At 32.4% G+C, this 24,931-nt stretch overlaps 2 protein-coding genes across 4 annotated transcripts; both read right to left on the bottom strand.

The window, feature by feature from the left end:
* Window positions 1-2,161: 2,161 nt before the first annotated feature.
* LOC133700478 (uncharacterized) lies at window positions 2,162-4,576 on the bottom strand. 2 transcript variants are annotated; one of them, XM_062124016.1, is made up of 3 exons: window positions 3,814-4,576; window positions 3,200-3,357; window positions 2,162-2,486 (listed from the first exon to the last, which is right to left on the bottom strand). In XM_062124016.1, the coding sequence occupies exons 1-2, from the start codon at window positions 4,181-4,183 to the stop codon at window positions 3,320-3,322; spliced, it is 408 nt and encodes a 135-aa protein (XP_061980000.1). In that variant the 5' UTR covers window positions 4,184-4,576; the 3' UTR covers window positions 2,162-2,486; window positions 3,200-3,319. The 2 variants fall into 2 exon arrangements, with proteins under 2 accessions (XP_061980000.1, XP_061980001.1); XM_062124017.1 differs by lacking the exon at window positions 3,200-3,357 and having other exon boundaries at window positions 3,814-4,571.
* Window positions 4,577-11,913: 7,337 nt separating this feature from the next.
* On the bottom strand, window positions 11,914-23,744 carry LOC133700814 (MADS-box protein FLOWERING LOCUS C-like). Of its 2 annotated transcripts, XM_062124494.1 has the most exons (8): window positions 23,599-23,744; window positions 23,217-23,475; window positions 16,550-16,628; window positions 16,304-16,365; window positions 16,121-16,220; window positions 13,632-13,673; window positions 12,355-12,396; window positions 11,914-12,252 (listed from the first exon to the last, which is right to left on the bottom strand). In XM_062124494.1, the coding sequence occupies exons 2-8, from the start codon at window positions 23,399-23,401 to the stop codon at window positions 12,169-12,171; spliced, it is 594 nt and encodes a 197-aa protein (XP_061980478.1). In that variant the 5' UTR covers window positions 23,402-23,475; window positions 23,599-23,744; the 3' UTR covers window positions 11,914-12,168. The 2 variants fall into 2 exon arrangements, with proteins under 2 accessions (XP_061980478.1, XP_061980477.1); XM_062124493.1 differs by lacking the exon at window positions 23,599-23,744 and having other exon boundaries at window positions 23,217-23,592.
* Window positions 23,745-24,931: the final 1,187 nt, after the last annotated feature.

Below are 24,931 nucleotides of genomic sequence, written 5' to 3'. Positions count from 1 at the left end.
CACCCTTATAAATTAATTTTTCATCATGAGTTATGTTCTACTCAGCCTACCTCCGCAACCACTCACATGTCTTTCATTTAATTTATTAATTAAGAGATGGAGACATGGTAGGTTATGAAAAACTTTTGTATGCCTAGCAGTGCAGGGGAAGACATGCACAAGGCGTGATGCGGGGAGACGGGCGTGAAGCATGGGCGAGGGGTGCAAACATAGAGCCTGGGCTCAATAAAAAATTCTAAGGATGGTTTGGTATAGTGTCGGGCCCACCGAGCTTTGGGCTTGACAAAGTTCCAGGCACAAGAAGGATTGAGACCAACAAGGAGCTAAGTCGGGGAGGGCCGAGCATGGTTGGGAGTTACGTCCAAAAGATGTGAGCGTGGCAGGATATCAAACCCTTGAGGTATTGACGCGGGTCGCTGAGGGCTAGATGCTGACGGCCAGGCATGGGGAGCCCTATGCATGCTCCTTGTGCCTTGTTGTGTTTATATGGCGTCAGGCCATAGTTGGCCTGACGCCATTTAAATGAATGATATGGCTCCATACCAAAGTGTTAATAGAAAAGTGATATGACTCTAGATCTGATTTATCAGAAACTGTGGCACCCTGCAAGTTTGATGGTCAGGTGCTTTACCGATTGCTTAAGGTATGCTTTAGAACTGAGGATATGAATTTGTGGACATAGTGAACAAGCATATGCTAAGTCTTGATAAATCAGCCTATGCCCTTTTAATTCATGGTCTTTGCAAAGCAAACAAAAGCAAGTGGGCTTACCATTTTTTTAAGGAAATGATCGGCAAAAATATAGTACCGAAATGTCAAACATGTCATTTTCTTTTAGAGGAGTTCAAACTAATATATATAGAGTCATAGACACGCTGCTAAGAATATCTAACATGTCATTTGGTTTGTTGTGTTGTTAAAAGTATTTTTGAATTATTATTTTTAATGTCAATTTTAAAAGAAACTATTTTGATAAATCAAAAGTCTCTCTTTTTATTTGTTTATAGTTATTTTTTTAGCAATTGAATTTCAAATAAATGCATTGAAAAGGATTCCAAACAAAAAAACTCTTTTAGAATTGAAATGTCAATTTAGTTATTTTTTATTCGGGAGAGCATTACATTATCATATGCAAAAGGTTTGGGCCAGTAGCAACACCGTATGCGGTGAAAGTGCCACCAATATTGGCCATTGACACGGGATGAACATTGAATTCCACCGTTCACTTGACAGATGATCACACCTGTGCCCCTTCCTCTGTACAAAGAGACAAAACCGTTACCAGAACTTACGAGAAGCTTGTCCTAATCTTATACTTACAAGGCTCTTCGGAGTAAATGGCCTTGAGATCATCATATCCAGAAGTTTGAATTTGAAAGAATCTTTAAACTTCAAGAGATTTGATCCAACTAACTAACAGCAGGATAAGGGACAACTGTTCAAATCTATAAAAAGAAAAGAAAAAGAAAAAGAAAAGGACAATTGTGATCAAACTATTGGCCTGCCTTATTTATTATTTCTGCAGAAGGTTCCATCCCATATTTCCAAGCTTTTATCCGACTGTATGACGTGTAACCATGCTCTGATCCAATTGACTAGTGATGCCGCCAGCTTCAAAGGGCATAGGCCTACAGCACAGTCGACCTTAAGAGTTGTCTTTTCTATCCAGTAGGCTAACGCCTGTACATATACTGCAAATAGCACTTACCGAACGTAATTTGCTATGGTCTCTTAATTACGACATGCTTGGTAACCTTCAATTTTCCTATTAAATAATTGGACTGCAGTCTATGCAAATATGATATAATACATGCACAGCTTTACTCCGAGTGACAGCGGGTCTTTTTGCTTCTTGATGTTCTGAACATGACGAACACTTCTATATGATTTTTTTTTTTTAAAAAAAAACCCGTCTCCTTCCATTTTCGATTTAGCATAGAGATTCTGAGCATCGAACTATACCAGAGTGGATTCAGAATTTCATCAAACAACAACAAATGAAAAAAAAAAAATTGGAACTGAAAAAAATGGTAATCGTCATGTGAAATCTCGACTTTATCTCGTTAGATTCACAAAAAGAAAAAACCTCATTCAGTATCTCGATCATCTCTCCTTCCTCTTTAGAATTAAATATGGTTACAAGAAAATAATACAGATGAAATAAGATAAAATGGTAATGCTGATATATTGCTGAATAAATATCAGAAAGAACCCGGGAACAACTCTCCCATTTCCTCCCACAAGTAAGAATTCATTACACAAGTTCTTAAGACCTTAATATTCACCATTTCTAATTGATAAAATAAGTCATATCCACAATTTTAAGCCATCAGGAAACACAGTTATCCACAATTCCTGTCAATTCATGAAAAAGCTGGGTAATTTCATATATACGCAGCACCATTCACTAGAACATTAGTGCTGCTCAATACTCCCGTATACAGTTCAGCTCTCTGAACCACTTTGCATTCACAAAAGTTTCCATGCTGCAGTCACGCCAAGAAAAGGAAAAAAGAATTAATCTACACACCAACATGCATATAATCTGTGTATTCAATAAGGAAAAACAATGACATACACGTGTACAAAAGTATAGAGAAATAGATCCATAGAAAACATGCCATATTTATCATCTTCCCATAAATCAACACAACTTCCTATAGTTCTATGTTAGACCAGGAAAAACGAGAATGACTGATGCCCCTAAATTCTTGTCAAATATGTTTAATTGTTCCTAGCAAATCTAATTTTTCCTGGATTTGATCTGCATTCAGAAGATTTATTTAGCAGTAAATATATTCTCATGCATTATGAATACGTGGACACGCCAAGCGCATCACTACCACCATCAAAGCACATCTCAATTAAATTTGAATGTGGATAAAGCTCAAATTAAAAGTCAAATTTAACTAGCCTTATTCAAAAAAGTTATGAGCCAGGAGTAACAAGCTTCAATTTATTCCATTTATTTGTCAAAATAGCCATCTCCTATCAAACTCCGCCAACTACAGATATGGACATGCCTTTAAAGTTTAATCAATACAAATTTTCACCCTAAATGAACCGAAACCCAAGATCCAAAACTGAGTTATTCCTCATCCTCGTGTTCAGTATCTAGCCAGCATTCCAATGTTGAGTTCTAAATAACAGCAGTATTAAATGTTAGATAGCAAGGCAGGTAGCAAGAAAGCAGGTTTACCAGAACGGAAAGAGATAGACAGGATGAAATGAATGATAATGTGTTTTAAAGAATTGGTTCGAGAAATCTTGTCATTCTAGCTCCAGAAATGAGGGAATTTTCTTCCGAAGAAAACATCTTCTATCCAACATGGTTTCCAAAATCCCAAAATATAACTCCTGTTAACAAAAGAATCGACAATCCGAGGCTAAAAAAAGTTAAGGATAGTTAGACCTTTTTGATCAAGATGAAGCCATAAAAAGGAAAGTTAAAAAAATAAAAATTCTCCTTTTCAGTTTTATTAGATAATAATAATTCAATCAGCACATACAGAAACATTAATCTGCAGGATATGGCACATCCATTTTCAACCTATCAATCTTCACGATTCCAAAAAACCTCCTAAGTTTACCGACCAACACATCCAAATACAAATTAACAAAACAGAGCTGCTTCTCTTCACCACTTACAGCCTTACAAGAGCACAAACATAGACAACGAAAAGTAGCACAATATCCAAACGAATCCAACCAAGATTCCTTAAAAGATTTCATGAAATTAACACACAAGCAGACAAAACACACACAAATCATAACAATCCAAAAGAACAAAAGAGGGAATTCTTGATTAATTACCAGGACTCTCCTTTCGAGGAGAAGGAGTCGTGGCGTAACAAAGAATAGAGCGGCCCAGCATGGAGACAGTAGAAACAATCCCAGCAACATAAAACACCATAACCAATCCAAGAACCCAAGGCATCAACAAAAACCCAATAAAAAAGGTAACCGATCCACATAACATCAAAGCCAACGATATCCCTAATAACAACGACGCGAACCCCCCTGGCGTTATTCCCGGCAACCTCCTCCTCACCGACGTGGAGGGCACCGGAAACTGATCAGAAAACGAGATCGGCGTCGATGGTGAACGGAGGAGATTGAATACTAACGCTGATAGCTCGTCGAGTACACGAGATTGTTGATCTTGATTCTGTCTTCGCATCATTTTTATCGATTTCTTGATTATTAGATTCTTAACAGAAATCTTAAACCTTGAAAAATTTGACAACCTTGGCTAATTATCTCTCTGTGTAGATAGGGAGTTTAGAGATGTTAAGACCAGCGTGATTTTGGGTTTCGATAAAATGGAAGAAAGTGGACCAACACAAACTTTTATCCACACACAGAGTTCTCGAGGATGAGTTATGAAAAATAGGCAAAGATTCGTTTGTTCTCGGGAAATTCTTTCAAGATAGTGAATATAAAGGAAGCGCTGGACGCGGCGATCGCTTCTATTAATAGAGTTTTGATGTGTAAAAATTTGTTTAGTGTAGAGAGAAAATGAGAGGCTTGTGTGTGGATTTGTTTGGATGGGTTGTGCTTTATCCAGAAGGAATTGCTGTACCTTCTCATTTCTTTTTTATTTTTCATATACACTCCAATTATTATTATTATTATTATTATTATTATTATTATTTAGTCCTTTACATATCAGTCTTCCAATTTCACCTCAGTCTCGAATCAGTCTTCAAAGTTTGTGATCTTATATGCTGACCTTGCAGCTAACACTGCCGCTTCAATTTGGTCCTTTATAATTAGATCATGTGATGGAAATGCTAGCCTGTGAATCACAAACTTTTCCCCTAGGGTTTCCGCTTGAGCAGTGTTCAAAATTGTATTACACTTCTCTTCTCGATCCTAATCATATCAATAATTACCTTTGCTTTCAATCAAAGTATATAGAGTGCTTTTGTATTAATAAAACATTTAAAAAACAATATATTTAAAAAAACAGCTAGTAGCCATGAATGGTAATCAAGGAGCTCTATAAAGTCAGTGCAGCGAAGGGGAAAGCCCACTACCTCGTGGACGGCTTTTTCTCCCACGTGTTTCGAAAGGGTAAAAGCCGGGAGAGAACAGGAATATATAAATCATGAAGAGAATTTCCTGTTAATAAAAAAATAGAAAAAGCTTTTATCATATCGTTAAGAATACATGAAACAAAGACCGGTGATCATAATTATTCTTTAGGGATATTTATCAATTGGTCAGTTTTTAAATTCATTATTTAAAAATTATTAGTTTAAGTCTTATAAATTTTAGAGTTATTAAAAATTTATATGATTATTAATTTTAAAACTCATAGAATTAATCAAGATACATAAAAGTTGCTCCAAATAATCATATTAATTATATATAAAAAAGAGTTATCAATAGAAGGTCGAGACTGATTAACATAATTAATCTGTGTAATTGTATTTATTACAAGTAATGATTTTGGCATTGATTTCATGGAAAAAAAGAAATAAAGTAAAAGAAATCCAAGAAATTGCAGAAACAAATAAAAATCAGTAGAGATGGAATTGACTGATTGGACAGACATTCAAAGTGGCTGGTTAATCACTGGATTCAGCCATTTTACTTTTTAAGAGTCGGCATCATCTGTTTTTTCAGCTTTATCTTTTGAAATTTGTTTAATTAGCGATTATACTTTTTTTTTCTTTTGTTTTATCATTTGTCTTCTTATTTAATTGGGTTTTATTTATTATTATTTTTTATTTATTATAAATATATTTTATTTCAAAGTTAAATAAAATTGATTGGTTAAATATAAATAAAAAATTACTTTTTTTAATCCTGTGACGTCTCTAGTAACACATCTTTTAGTATCCCCATGCTTTCTTTTTTTTTCTTTTTTTTTGTAGTGGGGTCTCAATAAAGTGTGGTGGGCATTATCCTAAGTGTAATGACAATGAGTTTTCAGTGATTTTTTTTATACGGTATTTATAACTTATTTGTTTTAGTTAATTGTATCAAATGTTTTTTGTTCTATAATTTTTTAAATCAAATTATTACATTATTTAATTTTATAGTTAAATTAATAACTTGAGTATCAAGATTTTTATAAATATTATTGTTGATCTTTTTCTATATACATGATTGATATTAACAATAGATTATTTAGTTGGCCATTGAGTGACTCTTGCGTGCAAGCTACCTTTATTTATAGGATACATTTCTTTTAAAACAATAAGAGAGGTTAATACAAGGTGTTTAAAGCAGTGATATAAACTTTTTTTTTAAAAGTATTTTTATTTGAAAATATATTAAAATAATATATTTTTTATTTATTTATATTTATACTTTAAAAAGATAATAAAACAAAAAAAATTGAAGAAAAAAAATATTTTTTCTTAAAAAACAGTTAAAACACGAGACCTCTTTTTCCTGTTTGTTTCTGCGTTTCAAAATTGCTTTTAAAAAAAATAAAAAAATTTTATTTTTTTCTTTGCTTCAAATTAATATTTTTGGTGTTTTTAGATTATTTTAATGTGTTGATATCAAAAATAATTTTTAAAAAATAAAAAAATATTATTTTAATTTTTAAGAGTAGCATACTTGTTTTTCTTTTCTTTTTTTATTTAATTGGGTTTTATTTATTATTTTATTTGTTTTTTACAACTAAATTTTATTCATAAGTAAAATAAAATTGATTAGTTAAATATAAATACAAAATGATTTTTTTTTACATGGCTTTGAGCTCTGAGCAATACATGTGGTTTCTTTTAATATAACTATGCATTTTTTTGTGCGTGGGTAGGTCTTACGTGGTGGGCATTGTCAACAGTGTAATGACGATGAGTTTCTAGTAATTTTTTTTTCCGGTTATGATATTAATAATTTATTTGTTTTAATTAATTATTACTAAATATTATTTTCTAACATGATTTAAATTAAATTATTATATTACTCAATTTTATAGTTAAGTTAATGACTGAGCATTATATTTTCTTTATATATATATATATATATATAAATACTATTGTTGATTTCTTTTTTCTATATACGTTATTGATATTAACAATTGATTATTTTTTTTAATTTAACGTAGGTGTCTGGATTAGTTTGCGCACACCTCAACCAATTCTACGGGTCTTGAAGTTAACGATCATGTAAATCTCCAGCGGCTATCACATGAGTAACCACATGACTCAAATATGAGACCACAGAAAAAACATACCTTTTAATCTCAAACTTTTATTACTGGACCACCACCTAAATGGTTCAATCGATTATTTAGTTGGCCATTAAGTGACTCTTGCGTGCAAGCTACCTTTAATTGTAGGATACATTTCTTTTTGAACAACAAGAGAGGCTAAAAGGAGGTGTTTATGGCAGTGATATAACTGTTTTTAAAAATATATTAAAATAATATATATTTTTAAATTTATACATCAAAAAAATTTAAATAATTTTTTTAATAAAATCATCGGTTAAAACACAGGATGCATCATGAAATTCCTTATGATCAAATAACAAAGAGGTCAAGTTCTACTTCCTGATTGTGAATGTTATTATGAATATTTTTTAAAGTGTTTTTTACACAGAAATATATTAAAATAATAATTTTTATTTTTTAAAAATTATTTTTGATATCAACACATCAAAATGATCTAAAAATATTAATCTAAAAAAAATTAAAATTTTTTTTTTAAAAATATTTTTAAAATATAAAAACATTACACTGAAAGACTGGGATGGGAGGGCACACTTCCGGAAGCAGTCGAGACTCGAGGGTATTACTTGTTCTTTTGAATCTGGCATGCACCACACATGTTAAATACCAAGCTGTCCTCTCCGACATGAAAGTTGTCTTCATAATATAATACTGTCCCACTTAATCAATGACGTCGATTTAAAGTTATTTTAAGCTTAAAGACGAAAATATTTTAAACTTCTGTGGTAGACCGCCAACACACGTCCTCGTCTGTCACCATCGTCGCCGAGCAAAAAACATGAAAAATGTTCCTTCCATGCGAAATCACGTGCACCTGCATAAAATGACTTAGGCATGAAAGATGTCTCAACAAAATTATAACTGTTGCCTAGACTGTATTTGTGGTATTATATTATTGGTTGCTGACTCGTGTCATAACTCATAACCATGAATTCCTAACCAATCAGATATATATATATATTGCCTGTCCACCTATCTATTTTATTAATTAGTGGCGTTGTATATAGCAGTAAATCAGTTTCTCTACCACTGTCAATGTTCCGATTTGTTGTTGATTCTTTTACAAATTAATCAACCTTAATTGGCAATCAATCATATTTGAGTAGAAGTAATCATATGGGATTGAATTCCAAACAATATTTCATGAAAATTTAAATTATTTTTAAATTATTTTTGAATTTTTTTAATATGTTGATATTAAAAATAATTTTTAAATATATTTTTAAATAAAAAACATTTAAAAATTAAAATGACAAGAAAATACCTCGTATATATTCTACATGTATCAAGCGATCAAAGAAATCTGTAGCAACAGTACCGCATTTCTTCTGCGCGCCGCCCATAAGCGATTGGGCCGAGTAAGAAAGAGAGACACTCGAGTCAGTTCAAAAGGGCTGAACAAAGCTTAGCGGTAGACGAGGCCACCTGCCCATTCTGCCTGCGTGGTATAGGTCGCCCCCATTTCTTCTTTAAAGTAAAAAGAAAGCGGTCGAGGGGTCACAGATTTGCCTTCAGAACTCACAAGGCATTAGTGCGGTGATCAAGCGATCTGTCTCCTCTTAGTTCAACCCTAAATAGCCAAGATCAAAACTCTGGCCTAATTAGATGTTGCCATATGGCTACTTGCTTTGGTTACCTTTCCTCACAAAGAATCAAGCAAGACGCCACATAAAACGTTGTTACCATATAGCTACTAGCTTTGGTTCTTTGCAAATGCATGGTGTCGCGGGGGCGCTGTCGTTTGGCAATGATGGAGGCTCTTCGTCGTATCTCCTGTGTAAGGGGTGTTGTGTTGGGAAGGGTTTTTGAATTTAATTATAAAATTATGATTAATTTTTAGGAGTCGCCACTTAGTATTATGGTCATTAGGAACCTATGGTCTGCGAGAGTCTGAGTAAGGGACTGGTTGTGCAAGGGGAAGACGCATCACCCCCAGTGCACCCTACCTAAGGTAAGTTGCATTGTTGTTTGATTGTTTTTATAGGTTGAGTTTCTATTCGTTGGTCTTTTCTAAAGTTCAAGGTAGATCTCCCTTCATGAGGGAGTCTCTACCTTATCGGGTTAAATCTTAACCGTTCTAAAGTCTGAATTTTAGCATTGCATTTATTTACACCTTGTATCTTTAATACCTGAGGGTGTACTTTATCGTGTAATTTTACACCTCATAAATATTAAAGTCTACATTTAGACCCCTAAAAAAAAGGTTGAAAAGGATTTTTGACATGTTGGTCAAATCTTAAAGGATAATCATAAACTGGTTACGATATCCATTTTTTATTTTTAAACGTGAAAAAAAATGCATTTTTTTTGAAAAATATGCTTGGAAAAATTTAGGATTTGGCCGTATGCAACAAAAATATATATTTTTTTATTTTTTGAAAAAAAGCTTTTTTTGAAAAATTTCGGAGAAAACCGGGTATTTTAATACCAGATTTGTATTTTACAGTGTAAATGTACAACCCGATATTATGCAAAATTGATAGAAAAATATTTGAGAAAATCACAATTTTTTTTGAAAGGATTTTTGAAATTTTTATTTTATTTTGTTTTATTTGTTTATTATATATATATATATATATATATATATTAATTAAATATTATTTAAACATGTGAGTTGGGCCAAACACAGGACCAAAAACAGGTGGGCTGGCATTGGCCCAAAAAGGTTGGGCCGAACTCGGCCCAACATATTGTTTTTTATTTTGGGGACAGGCTGGACCCGGCCCAGCCAACTGGGCTGGGCTAGAACAGGTCCAGCCCGAAGCAACTTAGTCACTGGCAGCCCAGTGACTAAGTTGCACGAAACGGTGCAACGTGAATTATAATTCACGTTGCACTGTTTACATGCAGCGATAATTGAGAAGGGAGGAAGAGGAAGAAGGGAGGAGGGAGGCTTACCTGGCGTTGAGGGAGCTAGCGGCCTGATCGGTGGCGCATGGTGTGGCTGCAGTGGTGAGGCCGGTGGCTAGCTCTGGTCACCGCTGGAAGAGGAAGAAAACAGAGGCCTGCAAAGGAGAAGGGAAGCTCGCGGTTGGAGCTGTCGGAGTGGCTGAGGAGAGAGTTGCTACCCTGGCTGCCTTTGGGAAGGAAAAGAGCTTTTGGGCAAGGTGGTGGCCGTTGCTTCTATTGTTGCCGCTGTTGCCGAGGTCACAGTGGCAGAGAAGAAGATTTTTACAGAGAAGAGAGAGAGAGAAGTGGTGCAACCACCACGTGAGATGATTTGATGGCTACTGGAGGTAGGGATGATGGAGAGAAGACAGGTGATGAAGATGGTGGTGGCTGAAAGCCACAGTGGAGAGAGAAGGCAGAGAAAGGATCGGTTGCAGGAAAAATGAGCAGGGAAGGTTGGTTTTTGGCCAAATTTGAGTTCGATTTTCTTCTCCCTCAGGCCATCAAATACACCTCTATTTATAGGCGGTGAAAGAGGGCAATCTTGTCTACAATGGAGAAAAATTTCAGCCCTTGATTCAGATGGGAAGGATCCCAACCAATGGCTCAAAGTAGGCATGGTGCACTGTCAAATTATTAAATCTGCAGCTGCAGTCTGCCTGAGTTGCCCTATTTGGGGTGGTGCCATGTCCGTTTATTTGCCAGTGAGCCGTTGTAGACCATACCCCGATATAGAGGGATGTCTGATGATCAGTTTCGTGCAAGTTTTGGCAAATTTGGTGGACCTTAGGTACATTAAATGCAGCTACAAAGTAGGTAACCGGACCAGCCTTTTCAGAAAAAAATGAAGAAGATAATGAACAGTGCTGAGTTCTGTTTTTGGCTAAAGTTCATTTTTGGCCTGCTTTCTTCATGTTGCCGACCTTTATTTTTTTGTGGTTTTTTTTTAAAAATAAATTTTAAAAAATAACCCAGAATTGAGTTATCAGACATGGAATGCCACATTAATCAGTAAGCATTCAAACTACAAAAAAACTCTGAGCTTCAAAGCAGACATGATAATAACTAAAAGGTTAAGACGTCTGCTTTCTTTATGCTCCCCATGCACGTATCATTAGTCAAGAATACGTGTAGGTAAGTAGCCTGAAAAACACACTGTCAGCAAACTGCAATATTTAGTACCTTAGAAGTTAGATGTATATCTACTACCTGGGTGCGCTTTGTTTCTTCTTTCTTTTTAATGAGATTTCTAGACTCTATGTAAAGTCTAGCTAAAACAGTTCAGTGATAGTATAGCAGCAACTGTGTCATGCATTGTTTTTCTCTCTCCCAAAGCATTAATGTTAGTATAGCAGCAAATAGAGAGAGATTCATACATCTTATTCTGTCGTCTACTCCTCTGCATATGATCCACAAAGGGAGTTGAGGAGGAAGAAAATCAATCTCTGTAAATTAGACATGCACGGCAATTATGAGATTAAAACAATAATAATTCCCTGCACAGTTGCACTGAACCTGAAATTTAAAAAATCCTTTAATTTCACACTGATAATATGAAATAATCACAAAGGTAAATGGGTTGGATGCAGGCAACTGGATGGCATGGATTAGCGACAGGAGGAAATAGGAAGGATAATTGATGTCCTTGAACTTGTCCTTCAAGATTAATCCGGATGAATTTTTCGTATCGCGGGATTTATATGTACTTCGTTATTTTTAAATATATATTTCCATGAATTTGAGTTAAATAAACCATGCATGCACATGGGCGAGCGCGCGAGCACACATATATGAATGTTATGTATCGGGGCTTAATAGAATGCAGTCAATGATAAATATATGCTTTTGAATAAATGGAAATGTTTAGAAACAGAGTTCAAATGCTTGGGAGGGTGGAGGATACTTAAACATCAGCTCAAATAAGAAAGAGAAGAGAAGCAGAAACGGTGGAAATGCAACTTCGGCAGGAAGATAATGAAGGTAAAATGGGCTAGTGCATGCATGTGAGATCGAAGAGGTAACTAGACTGCCTGCCATTATAGCCGCCTCCAGCGGTAAGTTATCACACTGCATGTGCTGCCTCACTATTTAAGCAAACTCAGTGTAGTTTGTTGTGGAGGATGATACAGAGGGTGATCCGAGTCTTTACCGTTCTTCATTGCTACAATCTGCACGTAATACAATTAACCCAGTTTTCCACATGTTGCAAGTAAAATTCCAATATGCACTTGATGAAAGAGCAAATGGCAACAGGATTAAACACTCTTTACCTGTTTCTCTAGCAGCTGGTTTTCTTCTTTCAGCATCTTTTCCTGTTGAGAGCAAAAGACATTCATATAAAAATCAAAGTTACCTAATTCAGTTTTCCTATATATATATATAATAAAGACATTTGATTATGAGATCACTTCATTCAAGTAGAATGGCACACAAACAAACTGCACTTGAGCACACAGCACTAAAGAACACAAAGAAAGAGCAGAAAGCCCGCACGATTTTTTTTTTCTCGTCTGTGGCTTGCTTTATATTCATAAATTACTGCTTTCCCTTCCTCGTGACATTTAATTTAGTAACTATCTTACTTCATTGAAATACCTAATGATGTTCCTCGAATAAGAATGAACGGTTACTAGAGACTATGCATAGGCCCAAACTTGACCATGGTCAGACAATACAGGGGGGACATAGGCCCAAACTTGACCATCTCACCACACAGTATATCATGCATTATTCTTCTAGAGATCATAATAATGTGCAAGGATTCGAAGTATGCAGCAAAATAGTTTTTAGTCGAAAGTTTTCTCATACTTGGATTGTACGATAAGCAAGCCTTACTTTTGAAGTCAATTTTAGCTTTGACATCCTTAGGAAACAGTCTTTAACAGACAGTAGGAAAGACTTACGAATTGATTATGCCCAACAATGAATAGTGCTAGTTATCCAACAGTAAAACCAGAAATCAATAATATCACCTAAAGCTCATTAAGGTTGACTGGCCATAATTGCTTTGAACCGGCTCTATTCTACTATTTTGCTAAGAAGCATTCTGGATTTTTTTTTTTAATTAAACTACAGGATAGCATGCCCATTTGAAACATAATGCAGGAGGTTGATCAAAAGTTCTTAGACGACAATTAAAGCATGATCAATAGACCGATTGCATCCTTAGAAGATCATCGTTGACAATTAATTCAGATATCATTGATGCAGTAAAGGGATGCTATATGCTGGTCCAGGAATCCTGGACATGCCATGATCTGAGCATTTGAGCAGCTATAAAATGTTGGATGCAAACAACAGGTAGGTTTTCTTAATTATGAATAAGATGTTTCGGAAGTTTTCTCATACTTGGATTGTATGATAAGCAAACCTGGAAGTTTTTGTATTAGAAACCTTCTCGGGTCAAAAGAGCTACTAGAGAAAAATGAGGATCCTAAGATCATGTCTTGCTCTCTCCATGCAGCATTCATGCATTGATTGCAAATGGGGGTTTATATATTGCAGAAAATGATTTTCAAAGCAGTTATAACCAAATGCACTTTCATACCTGGTCGTGGAGGGACTTCACTGATTCCAACATCATTTGTATCTGAAACAAAAAGAAAAATGATGAAAAGAACTGTAGTGATATTACGAGATAGTATAGTTGTGCTGGTGATTGGGATGTGCCCAGAAATACAAAATACACTGGTTCTAAAATTCTTTAGACTTTTCTTGACCCAAACACCTTTTTTACACAACAACTTCTTTCTTGTTAAGAAATGGAGCATTGAAAGTCTCTAAGAGCAAAAATTCTTCTTCGAGAAGGATAACACTTCGACAGAATTTTCAACTTGAGCAATAACATCCATCTTTGTAGATGACTGGTCCAGCTTTGCGTCCAACTTTTGCTCTTGTAGGTTGTTTGAACAATTCCCACCTTTCCAAACATCATCTTTTGATAAAAGTTTTTATTTTTCAAAACGAGCCAAAGAACTCTCCATAAACATTGGACATTCAGAATTATCTTCTTTATTCGGATAAGAACCATTGTTACTTCCTTATATATGATTTGGTAATGCAGCTTTATTACATAGAGATGACCATATAGGTGTTGCAATAGACTATACTTCATCTTGTTCACATTCTTTTTCTTTGTATGAAAGAAAAATACCTTTAGAGCTTTAAACTTGTAATGAAACCTTTTATTTACAAGGATCAATAGAAGAGAGTTCTAGTTGTTGATTTGGTTCTCCATCATGATCAAGATTACGATCGCAATCTTGATAACAATCACAATCCTGGTATATTTTAACATTATATGGACCAAACAAGACATAATAGCCTATTCATGTTAATTATACTATAGACAATAATTTTTTCTTTGTGCTTGAGACGTGATAAACATCTTGAAGATGTACATGATCAGATTTATAGCGAAGCGTGTTTATCATCTTACCAATATAAGTGATTGGTAATCTTGAGTTGTCAGTTATCACCACTACATAATTTTTTCTTCTTCTACTTTGTTAGATGCTGTAACTTTTGTTTATCACCTTTCATGTGATTATAACACTGGAGCAATGATCCAATCACTTTCATAATTGATTCAATCGTCAATTATCATTGTCAATGCTAATTCTTCCCCTTCTTTGACAAAGGATGCTTTAGCATTCCATTCATCTTCAACTTGCCTTTCTAAACTTGAAATAATAACATTGTTTCCATAATTATGACAATTATCTTTAATAGGCTTTTTGATGGTTGAGTAAGTCATCCTTGTAGTGTAGCAACAAAAGTATGATATTTAGGTCTCCAACCATGGATGATTATTATTTTCATCCTTGTTTCACTAATAGTTGCTTCAAAGTCTAATTTAGAAATCTCACGATTTCACCTAATTAAAGTATTGAGGAATCATCATATTTTATTGTGTCAATGACAATAACTCATTCTCGAGAAATTGCAATATAGTATCATTCTTCTTTGAGAAAATACTAGCAATGGTGTCTCATGCTTCTTTTGGCATTGTAGCATCCCAAATATTCTTCAACATATATTCTTCAAGGACTCCATTAGTATTTTTGGAAGTTCATGTGTTTTCACATCCTTGACTATCTCCTATTGATCCTAGCCTTGCTTGTACAACATCATACATGTTGTCCATGTACTGTAATTCTGATTGTTAAGATTTTTTATTCCTTCAACAATTAAAGATCTCTTATTGTCTACTGCAACAAAAAACAAGTTGTTTGTTGTCGTGATCTACTAGAAGCTGTTGGAATGTGTGAGGCTATTAGAAGAACTTATATGATCATGTGATTAGCTGGACTCATAATATTTCATAGCACTAATAATATTGTCAAACATTACAGAGTTCTAATGATATTAGAACTTTTGTAAACCATGAACTATGAACTATACATATCATTGAAGAAGGTGAAATGCAAACTTTGTACTAAGATATTAAAGCATCATATAGTAAAAGCCTAACTTTGTGATGTACCTGAAACCAGGCAACCTGTACGATGACTTTAGTGTTAGGGGATCTTAACCCAAACGTGTCCACAATGACTTCGGTATAAATGAACCTTAGACCACGCATTTTGAAAATGACTTTGGAGTAAGCATATTTTCTAAAATAAATTAAATGTCTATATTTATTCTCTATCCTAATTTTAATAATTATTGGATAGTTAGATAATTAGTCAGTGTTTCTCTTGTTGGTCTTTGGATGTTATAAAATTGGGTTACGGTCAGATACTACACTTATCTGGGAATGGATGATCCAGTATTATAGAATCTAGTTATATGAAGGTCAGATTTTGCTTTAAAACCCTTCTCTTTGCTGCATCATAGGTATGGAAGAAGACGCCCTAAGCCAAGCTCAAATCCTGATGCAGAGTTTGTCAAGTATAAAATGGTGCAAGTATCGAGGAAGACAATCTAAGATATTTATAACACTTGTCTAGTGGAAACAAGAGGGTTCTTGATGCATCAGGATACGAATTTCAAATGATAAAAGACAAAAGAATTCACAAAAGAGAGACAATTAACCTTTCTAGCTCTGACATGTGTTAGAGTAGCATGCAGTTGTTTCTCTAGTTCCACAAGGTCACCCAAGATCAACTCCATAGCATATGGACCTTCAAGGTTCCTGTGACAGAACATACGTTAGTAGATGTTACGCATTTTTAAGTTAACACATGGAGTAAGTATGTTGGAAATTGAACGAGAAACCTTTCAACCATTAGAAGCAGCTCTGCAAGTGATTTCAAGTTCGCATGTTTACCACAATATACCTGCTTAGGAAATAGATATTTAGCAATTGGTTACATACTACAAGGAATATAAATTTAGAAATGAGGAAAAAATAATGCTATGTCAAAAATGAAGCCATAAATCTAATTTTTTTTTCTTAATTCTCTCTGTTGTTATGACAGTATTTGCACTACCAATAATCCGAATGACACAAGCATTGCATACCTCTGCATGATTAGCATCTTTGGATGAAGTTGCCTTTTTTTTAAAATGGCTCGTGTAACGCTTGAGGATATTGGTTATACTGTATTGTATAAAAAGAAGATGAGTCTTCGTAACTAAAATCAAATCTTGAGATAAATAATATTTAATTATACCTAGCAAGATGACAATGTATCAGGGTGAGTAAAGCAACACCTCAAAATAATCAATTCGATGGCATAAGACAATGAACAAATAGATGAACTTTTGGTTTGATTTCTTAGTACGTTGCAAAACTCTACTTGTTCGAAGAACAAATAGATGCTATCCTAACCAATAAAAACATCTGTTATTCTTTTGTATTATGAAAAATCATTAGTTTTAAGTTGTCACTTTCTTATGTTTTCATCCAACAACATGATGTGTACATTAGAAAGATCTTATAAAATGTTTATCATGTAATACGATCAATCAAAAAACCTCCTTTCAAATCATGAAGATTTAGAAGAGGAATCTTTTGTGCTTATATTCCATGAAAAGAGGGGTCTAAGGGATTGGATCATCATGGCATTAATTAAAAGGCTTTGTCAAAATCATGTTTGATAGCTCTAAGAACTTAGCTACACTTAGGAGAAGATTTTAACTAAGAAACAATATCTCGCTCCTTTATAGATATTGATGTGACAAAGGCTTCATACACTTACGAAAGAAGTGTTTGATATTGACCACATAAAAAAAAATCCTACCTTATACCACTTAAATCATTCACCCATCACCATGAATTCAAGATTACAAAAAAACTATTTCAGAAAAAGAGAACCCTCCACCTCTCAAATCATTCACCTTGAAAAAAAATCTAGTCTTATTAACAGTTAAGATATAATTGGTTTTTCTTTCTAATAGATGCCTTTTTTTAGTTTAGTTTCATGTAGCTTGATGATTAATTTGCAAGCTTTTGATTCTACGGATCATGAATTTTCTTCCTCAAACCCTTTTCTTTCGCAACCATTTGTTTGATCTTTTCATATAGGGTTCGGTTTGATATTTGAAAAAAATGGTTATTTTGGGTTGGATATGGATTTTAGTCTAAATCAACCCAACCCAACCCAACCCATGCGCACCTTTACACCTTATATCATAATAAAGGGTCAAGAGTTAGATTCTAGGTAATCTCATTCTTGTAATAGAAACTTGTCAACCTTATTGCACACAACCTAGTGTCCGTCATGCACAGTTATATTCTATCACGTGCTTTCATTAAAGAACCACCTTAGGGGAAAACAAAGGACAAAAGACAAATTATGTGTTTTACTTAATTCTCTTTTATGTTAGGAAGATTGAAAATGTGACAAGGAAAGAGAGATGAATCCTTTCAATTTATTTCTTTCATTAGCATTATGTAGTTATAACCAAGGTTCTTAAAAATGCTCTTTTAACACAATATGAAAAATGCAATGTAAATTTGGATTGCAAAAACAAATCATAAAATCATAAGTAATTTTTTTTCATACATTGTTGATACAAAAAATAAGCAATTCCATCAATAAAAATATGGTGTAATTGTTCTTTTATGACAAAATCCTACCATGCAAGATCCAAGAAAAAAAAGTTAGAAGTGGTTGGTAAAACTCCACGTTAAGAAAAAAACATTGAAAACAATTATGTTTTCACAACTATGCTTTCTTATTGGCTAACACTAGTTCCATTGCTCCCTTTAAATGCATGATCAATTGTAGTGTTTTAGCTTATTTGATGTTTTTCACCTTGATGAATAATACATCACTTTTTGATATTATTATTCTTTCTTCTAGATATTGTTATACTTTCATAAGTTTTAGATATTGTTTGTTACACACCATGAATCTCAACAGGTGAATCAATAAGGAATTAAAGGTTTTGTATGAACTAAAATGAAATGAATCAAACAATTCAAAGTATGATTTTTTTTAATCTTGAAGTTTAGTTCCTTATTAGATTATATCTTAGACAAGTTATGAGATTTTCTGTAGAGAAATCATAATGTTGTAAACTTGTTTAAAAAACTATGGTATTCAGGCATAAATACATGGTGGATCAAATTTTAAAGTATGGTTTGTCACTCTTGTTCGTAAAAAAAAATCCATATAGAATAAGAATTTTCAAAGTTTTGTCTCGTGATAGATAATTTTTTATTTGTTAGGAAGGTTTAAGCAAAACTATGTTTCTTTCATCTTTGCACTATTGATTGAAGAAAGAATCCACAGATACAAGCATTTGTGGGGCTCATGATCGGTAGTAAAATCACAATCTTATCGAATTTTCATGATTTTAGTATGATTTTATCATTTCCTGATTTTTATGTGATTTTGCACGATAAGTATACGATTTTATGAGTCAACTTGTGATTTTAACAACTTTGGTTATAATTGTCAAATAATCATCTCAACCCAAAAACTTAAGCTGATAGGTGAGGTCCAAAGATATGATTTATATAATTCTTTGACACATCCTTTCAAATGAAAACCCTTTGGGCTTGAAATTTGCATAGACTCAAAGTACATTGTGCTTAATGTTTATCAAATAGATTGAGGGTGGTGAGATTTAAACTCATGACCGCTTAATCTACAAGACTCTGATACTATGTCAAAGAACTATTTCAACCCAAAAACTTATATTGTTAAATAAGTTCTCAAGATATAATTTATATAATTCTCTACCAATAACCTCTCATACATCCTCCTTCTTTCCACCTTATAAACTTGATTTTTCTGTTTTAAGAAAAAAAGAAGTTAACATCCTAAAGAATTTAGGAACTAATAATCCCATGGCCTGTACATTGTATAGCAGTAATAAAAGGAGATCTTTTTGATTATTACGAAGTATATTTAGAAGGAAATGATATTTTTGGTATCGTGTTATTGTAATAAATTTATATAGTACTTTCAAGATTAAAATAAAAAAAAATATATAAAGAAAAACAAAGTTCCATTTTTTTATAAAATACTTTTTTTCATTTTTATTTTAAAAAGCTAGTTTGATTAGATGATGACATCGAACTATTAGATGCAAAAATAATATGCTATGAATTATCCTCTGACTAAATTCAAATTTGAGTACTGCATCGAATAAATATAATAATAAATTCAAAGTTGAGTGCTTTGACTAAATCCAAAGTTTATTAACATACTTATAGTAAATAGAATCATTGATATTAAAAAAATAATAATAAGTAATCCAATAATTTTTTAAAGTTATTTTACTACAATATTTAATAAATATCTATAGTTTAAAACTCTTGAAAAGATTTTGCAGAAAATATAGGTTTGATAAGTTATTGGATGATAAACACTAACATTTAAGTTTTAACATAATAAAATTACAATGTATTTTTCTAACTCAATAATTATCATGATAAATATATTTCTCCATTTTTTTTTCTAAAAGAGATAATTTTTTAATAAAATCTATTTATATTGCATGAAGATATAAGGTGTTAAATGTGAAGAAATTTTACTCAGATCTTATTAACTATTATATTTGATAATTGAATTTGAATTTGATTCAAAAGACCTAGACTTTAAGTTTTAAGGTTTATAATACATTCTTACCTTTATATATTATTTTTTAAAATTTTATTTATTTCATATGAAATTGATGGCTCTTACATATCCTTTAATGCAATTATAATAGCATTAATGTTATACTATATACAAATCTTTTTATTTGAAGAACTCTTTTCAATTATATGTGACGTGGAGCAAAATTAACAATACATAGATGGATAAGAAATTTAAAGATTTATTTTTATTAAGTTAATATTTTTATAACATTGGTAGAGTTCCTAATATTGGTTGAGTCTATCAAAAGTAATAACATAAATTTTATGAATTTTTAAATGGCTTAAAGTTAATGTTAAACAATAAAAAAATAAATAAGCAGACCTTGTGAAGAAAAATAGAGGATTTAGTTCAATAATTTGATAAATTTTGATGTGCATTGGTTCTTTTCTAAATCTAGTATAATCAGTTTTTTTTTATCTTATTTTTAAGTATTTTTAAATTTTTTTATTAACATGGGTGTCCGGACCAGCTTGCGTACACCTCGACTAATCCCATGAGCCCTAAAGTTAACAACAATGTAAGCCTTCAATGACCCTGAGGTTTGTGAGACTTGAATCGTTGACCTCTAGAAAGCAAATCTAGAACCTGACCAGTTGAGATATACCCTGCAGGATTATATTTTTAAAATTTTGATACTTAAGTAAAGTGTTAATGTGTTATGTCAAATGATGTATAAATAGAAAATATTGAAATAAGTGTGATTTAACATAGCTTTTAGAAATTAAATTTTATTTTCTAATAATCCGTCTTCTTTTTAACAAGAGTTGGGAGTGAAATTTATATGTTAGTATTCGACTATTCGAAAGTGTTAAGTGTAATTAAGGTTATCATTCAATTGATCCATTAATTGAAGATGACGTGTGATGTTGAGCATTAAAATAAAATAAAATTGGCTCTCCGTTTTAGCCTATTAGCACACATCTTAATAATTCTCAACTATTAACACACATTTTAATGTACTGTCAAAACTCGATATTATACACCACCACACACGCACAAATTTTTTACAATTTGTTGATATATTCTATAACATTTTGTTCAAGGACATGTTTTTACATAGGATTGCCAAAATCTTTCTAGCAAATGATAGGTAATACAAATATACACCACATTCAATGCAATCAAACATCTTTTTTATTTATTTATCAATAGTTATTGTCACTAATATTTACTAATCATTTTACCAATAACTTATCAAACACTATATTCAATGATGAACACCAATATTTTCATTCATTGACGAATTTTTATGCAAGTCACGAAGTAATTTGATATAACCAAGATCTATAAATGTCTTCGTCATCAAGTTAACAAAACATGTTTTAAATTCAACTTTTCTCTACACTTACATTTTTTTTTCAATTTTTTATGCATGCATCTACTAACTTAAATAACAAAAAGCCTTTTATTCCATAAAAAACTTGTTTTTTGAAGAAAACTTTCAATCATTGATCAAACCCAACCAGTTAACCTAGACATAAAAACCATATTAAACTCATATGTCCTGGCCTAAAATAGCAACTCGTGAAAATCTCATTTTATGTGGAAAATGTTTTCACGATTTTATCCAAGTGGATAGTCAAATTTTTTAGAGGATGAAAATTGAACTCATATACCAAAATAATGCTGTAACGTGAACCAAGTTTTACAACTTACATACCCATAAGAGTACAAGTGAGAAGATTTTCTTATGCCATGTATATTTGAGTAATGGTATCATAATTTAATTAAGATTTTAAAACAAATCCAATTGTTTTATAAAATAAGTCTGGGTTTATATTTGGGACAAAGATAGTACATTTCTAGGTTGTTTGAATCAACTTTTTGTTGTAATTGAATTCAATTATAATGTTTGATTTGAATTTAATTGATGAATAAGTTGAATTCACATGTTTAGAAAAGATAAAATTCAATTCATTTTATTTTTTATATTACTTTCATTATCTTCACTTTAATTCTTCAAAAATCTTTTTAAAAAAGAAGAAGAAGAAGATGAATTAGATGAGTTGATCTTTGATTTACTTGTAGTATTTTTAGAGATTAAATTAAAATTCAATTCTTAATATTTAATAGTATTCCAAACATGTTATTTCATTAAAATATCTTGATTCAATTTAATTATAGGCCGGTTCCAAACATATTATTCTAGATTTAATAAAAAGAGAACTGACTGGCCACGTATATTATTCCATTAATTATAAATAATTAGCAACTCATTTCATATATTCTTTGAGAATGCTTAACTTTTACTATGACGTAGAGAGTTACTTTATATTTGAACAACTAAAATGGTGGCTATCATTATAAATGAATATTTTATATGATTTAAGAATACTTTCATGTGCAAATTCTATTTGATTTTTTAATATTATATATTTTATAATTAATGTTTTAGCTGACATGTAATTACTCGAACTTGGTTTATTATTTTTTTTTTAAAAAAACAACAGAGGGTTAATAACTGAATTGATAACCGATTGACCATTGACATCTTTGAAGATTAGCACATGAGCGTGAGTGTTTTTCCCCCCTAACTGTGTATAGGTTAGATGTCATCATTACATATAGGTTAATTAAATGCTCATCCTAATTACGGCGAAATTTGTTTATCCATGTTATAACCACCTAGCTTAGCAATTGCATGGTAGTTAATTATTTTTCGTAATTAAGAGAAAATTATAAACACCATGTAATTAAACAAATTATTAATACAGAGATGAGTTTGAAATCGATGACAGAATCCTAAAGAAAAGACTAAATTAAGCGTTCAAATGTATAGGATTGTCAACAAGTTTTGTTCGATTGTTCAACAGAAAGTTTCGTGTCTTTATATTTTGTATGGATGGATGACGCATGCAGCAACTAATACACATACACTAAAGGCTTTTCCTTTCAAAGAAACAAAAGATCACAACATGTGCGAGCCATGACTGCTCGCGTATAAGCAACGATAAGCACCAAATCCCTAGAAAATTGACAAACCAAAGAAATCAACAAGCGATTTATGTGCAAGAACAAAAACAATGCTTCTGTTGGTAATCAAGGGACCTGAGAACGAGGTTTTAACCTAAAAAATAAGAAGAGTTGGGTACCTGCCAACGCTAGAGAATTCATAAAGCTTGCCGCAACTTGAAAAGACAAGGATGGCGACTTGTACGTCACAAAGAACGGAGAGTTCACGAGCTTTCTTGAACAATCCATTTCGCCTCTTTGAGAAAGTAACTTGGCGACTGCTCTTGTTTTCAATTCGTTTTAGCTCCACTTTCTTACGGCCCATCCTCTTGTCAGCAAGCAAGCAGGCAAGCAAGAAAGCTGAGTCGATCGATCCTAAATCTGTGACCTAATTTTTTCCTAATTTTGAATTTTATCCTTTCCTCAGATGAAGGCAAATAAAGCAAGTGCTCTACTTCTATCACAACCGAGTATAAATGGATAAAAAAGAAGAGGAAAAGGAATGAATGTTCAGATTTTTACCGGCAGGAATTGAGTAGTGGGTCTTCCGTATGTCGTCATAAATTCGAGTCATCTCCCTTCTGCCACGTGTTATGCGTGCTTGCAGGGCCTCTCCTCTCCGCATTGCGGCTTCTGCTCCTTTTGATGCAAGAGGTTTTTACCTGTTTTTGTTTTCCTTGTTTTCGTTTTCCAACTACGATCCATAAAAGTACAAGAAAGACCCTTAGTTTATACGATATGACTGTATAATTAGTTATAAGTATACAGTAAGAAGAGTAATTGATATTTTATTATTTTCAAGAAAATACTTGTTCGTATCTTTCCATTTAAGGTCTTTTTTTTTTTTTTTCATTTCAAAATAATCAAACCACTCCATGTAGAAAAATTAGATGTTACTTAAGTAATAACTAATGATTTACTATTAGTTATTCCTTGGTGTTCTATTATTTTATTTTTAAAAATCTTGTTTTTCCATCTAAATAATTCATGCTTATTTCTAACCATTAATTAATTATATTGTTATAAAATCTATGATTCATAAAAAAATTTGATAAGAATATCTTTGATTTTGGCCCCAAAGATCAATATAATGCTATTAGTTATTAATGAATATCTAATTACTCTCTAAACCATAAATTTAAGCTAAATCCTTTTTTATTTATCTATCAATAGGTAAACATTGTGATTTTGAAAGGAGAAACAACAAAAATTAAAAGTTTTGCTTTTCAAGCTTTTATTGGGATTGAGTGGAATGAAATTTCAGATTAAATTGAAGATTACTCAAAGAATCTAGTACTAAATTATTATATTTATTTAGCACATGTAATTCACGCATCAATGTGTCAGGAAGAAAGTTCATTTGGGAGGCGTGTGCGACTTCCTCCAAGCTCTGATTGTAGCCTTTCTTGATGTTGTTGAAATCGTCGTGGCGATAATATCCTTCTAAGGTGGCATGTGGAAAAGACAGAGCTCTAGTGTGGGTCCAACGACCAAATATTTTTCTCTTTCTTTTCCTCTTATTTTTTTTTATCTCTCCTTCATTCGATTCCGGCCCTTGAAATTTTTTTCTTCCCTCTATGAATGAAAAGGGCTGGAGTTTTTCATTGATTCTCAATAGGTGCCTCAATTTCAATCATCTAAAAAAGAAAAATCCAAGCATTGTTTTTGCAAAATTCAGTGATGACTCAATGACATGCATTGAGGCTATTGAAACAAACTAGCAAGATAAAATAAAATCATCGTGAAAGGATCAAGTTGAAAGAAAAAAAAATATGTGATAAAAAAATTGTTTTATATGAATCCATAATATAATTATGTTTGTGTGTATAATGGAATGTACAATAAAAGGCTTTAA

Source organism: Populus nigra, chromosome 8, assembly GCF_951802175.1.
Source record: "Populus nigra chromosome 8, ddPopNigr1.1, whole genome shotgun sequence".
Classification (NCBI taxonomy): Eukaryota; Viridiplantae; Streptophyta; class Magnoliopsida; order Malpighiales; family Salicaceae; genus Populus; species Populus nigra.
This window is presented reverse-complemented; position numbering and strand designations above follow the sequence as displayed.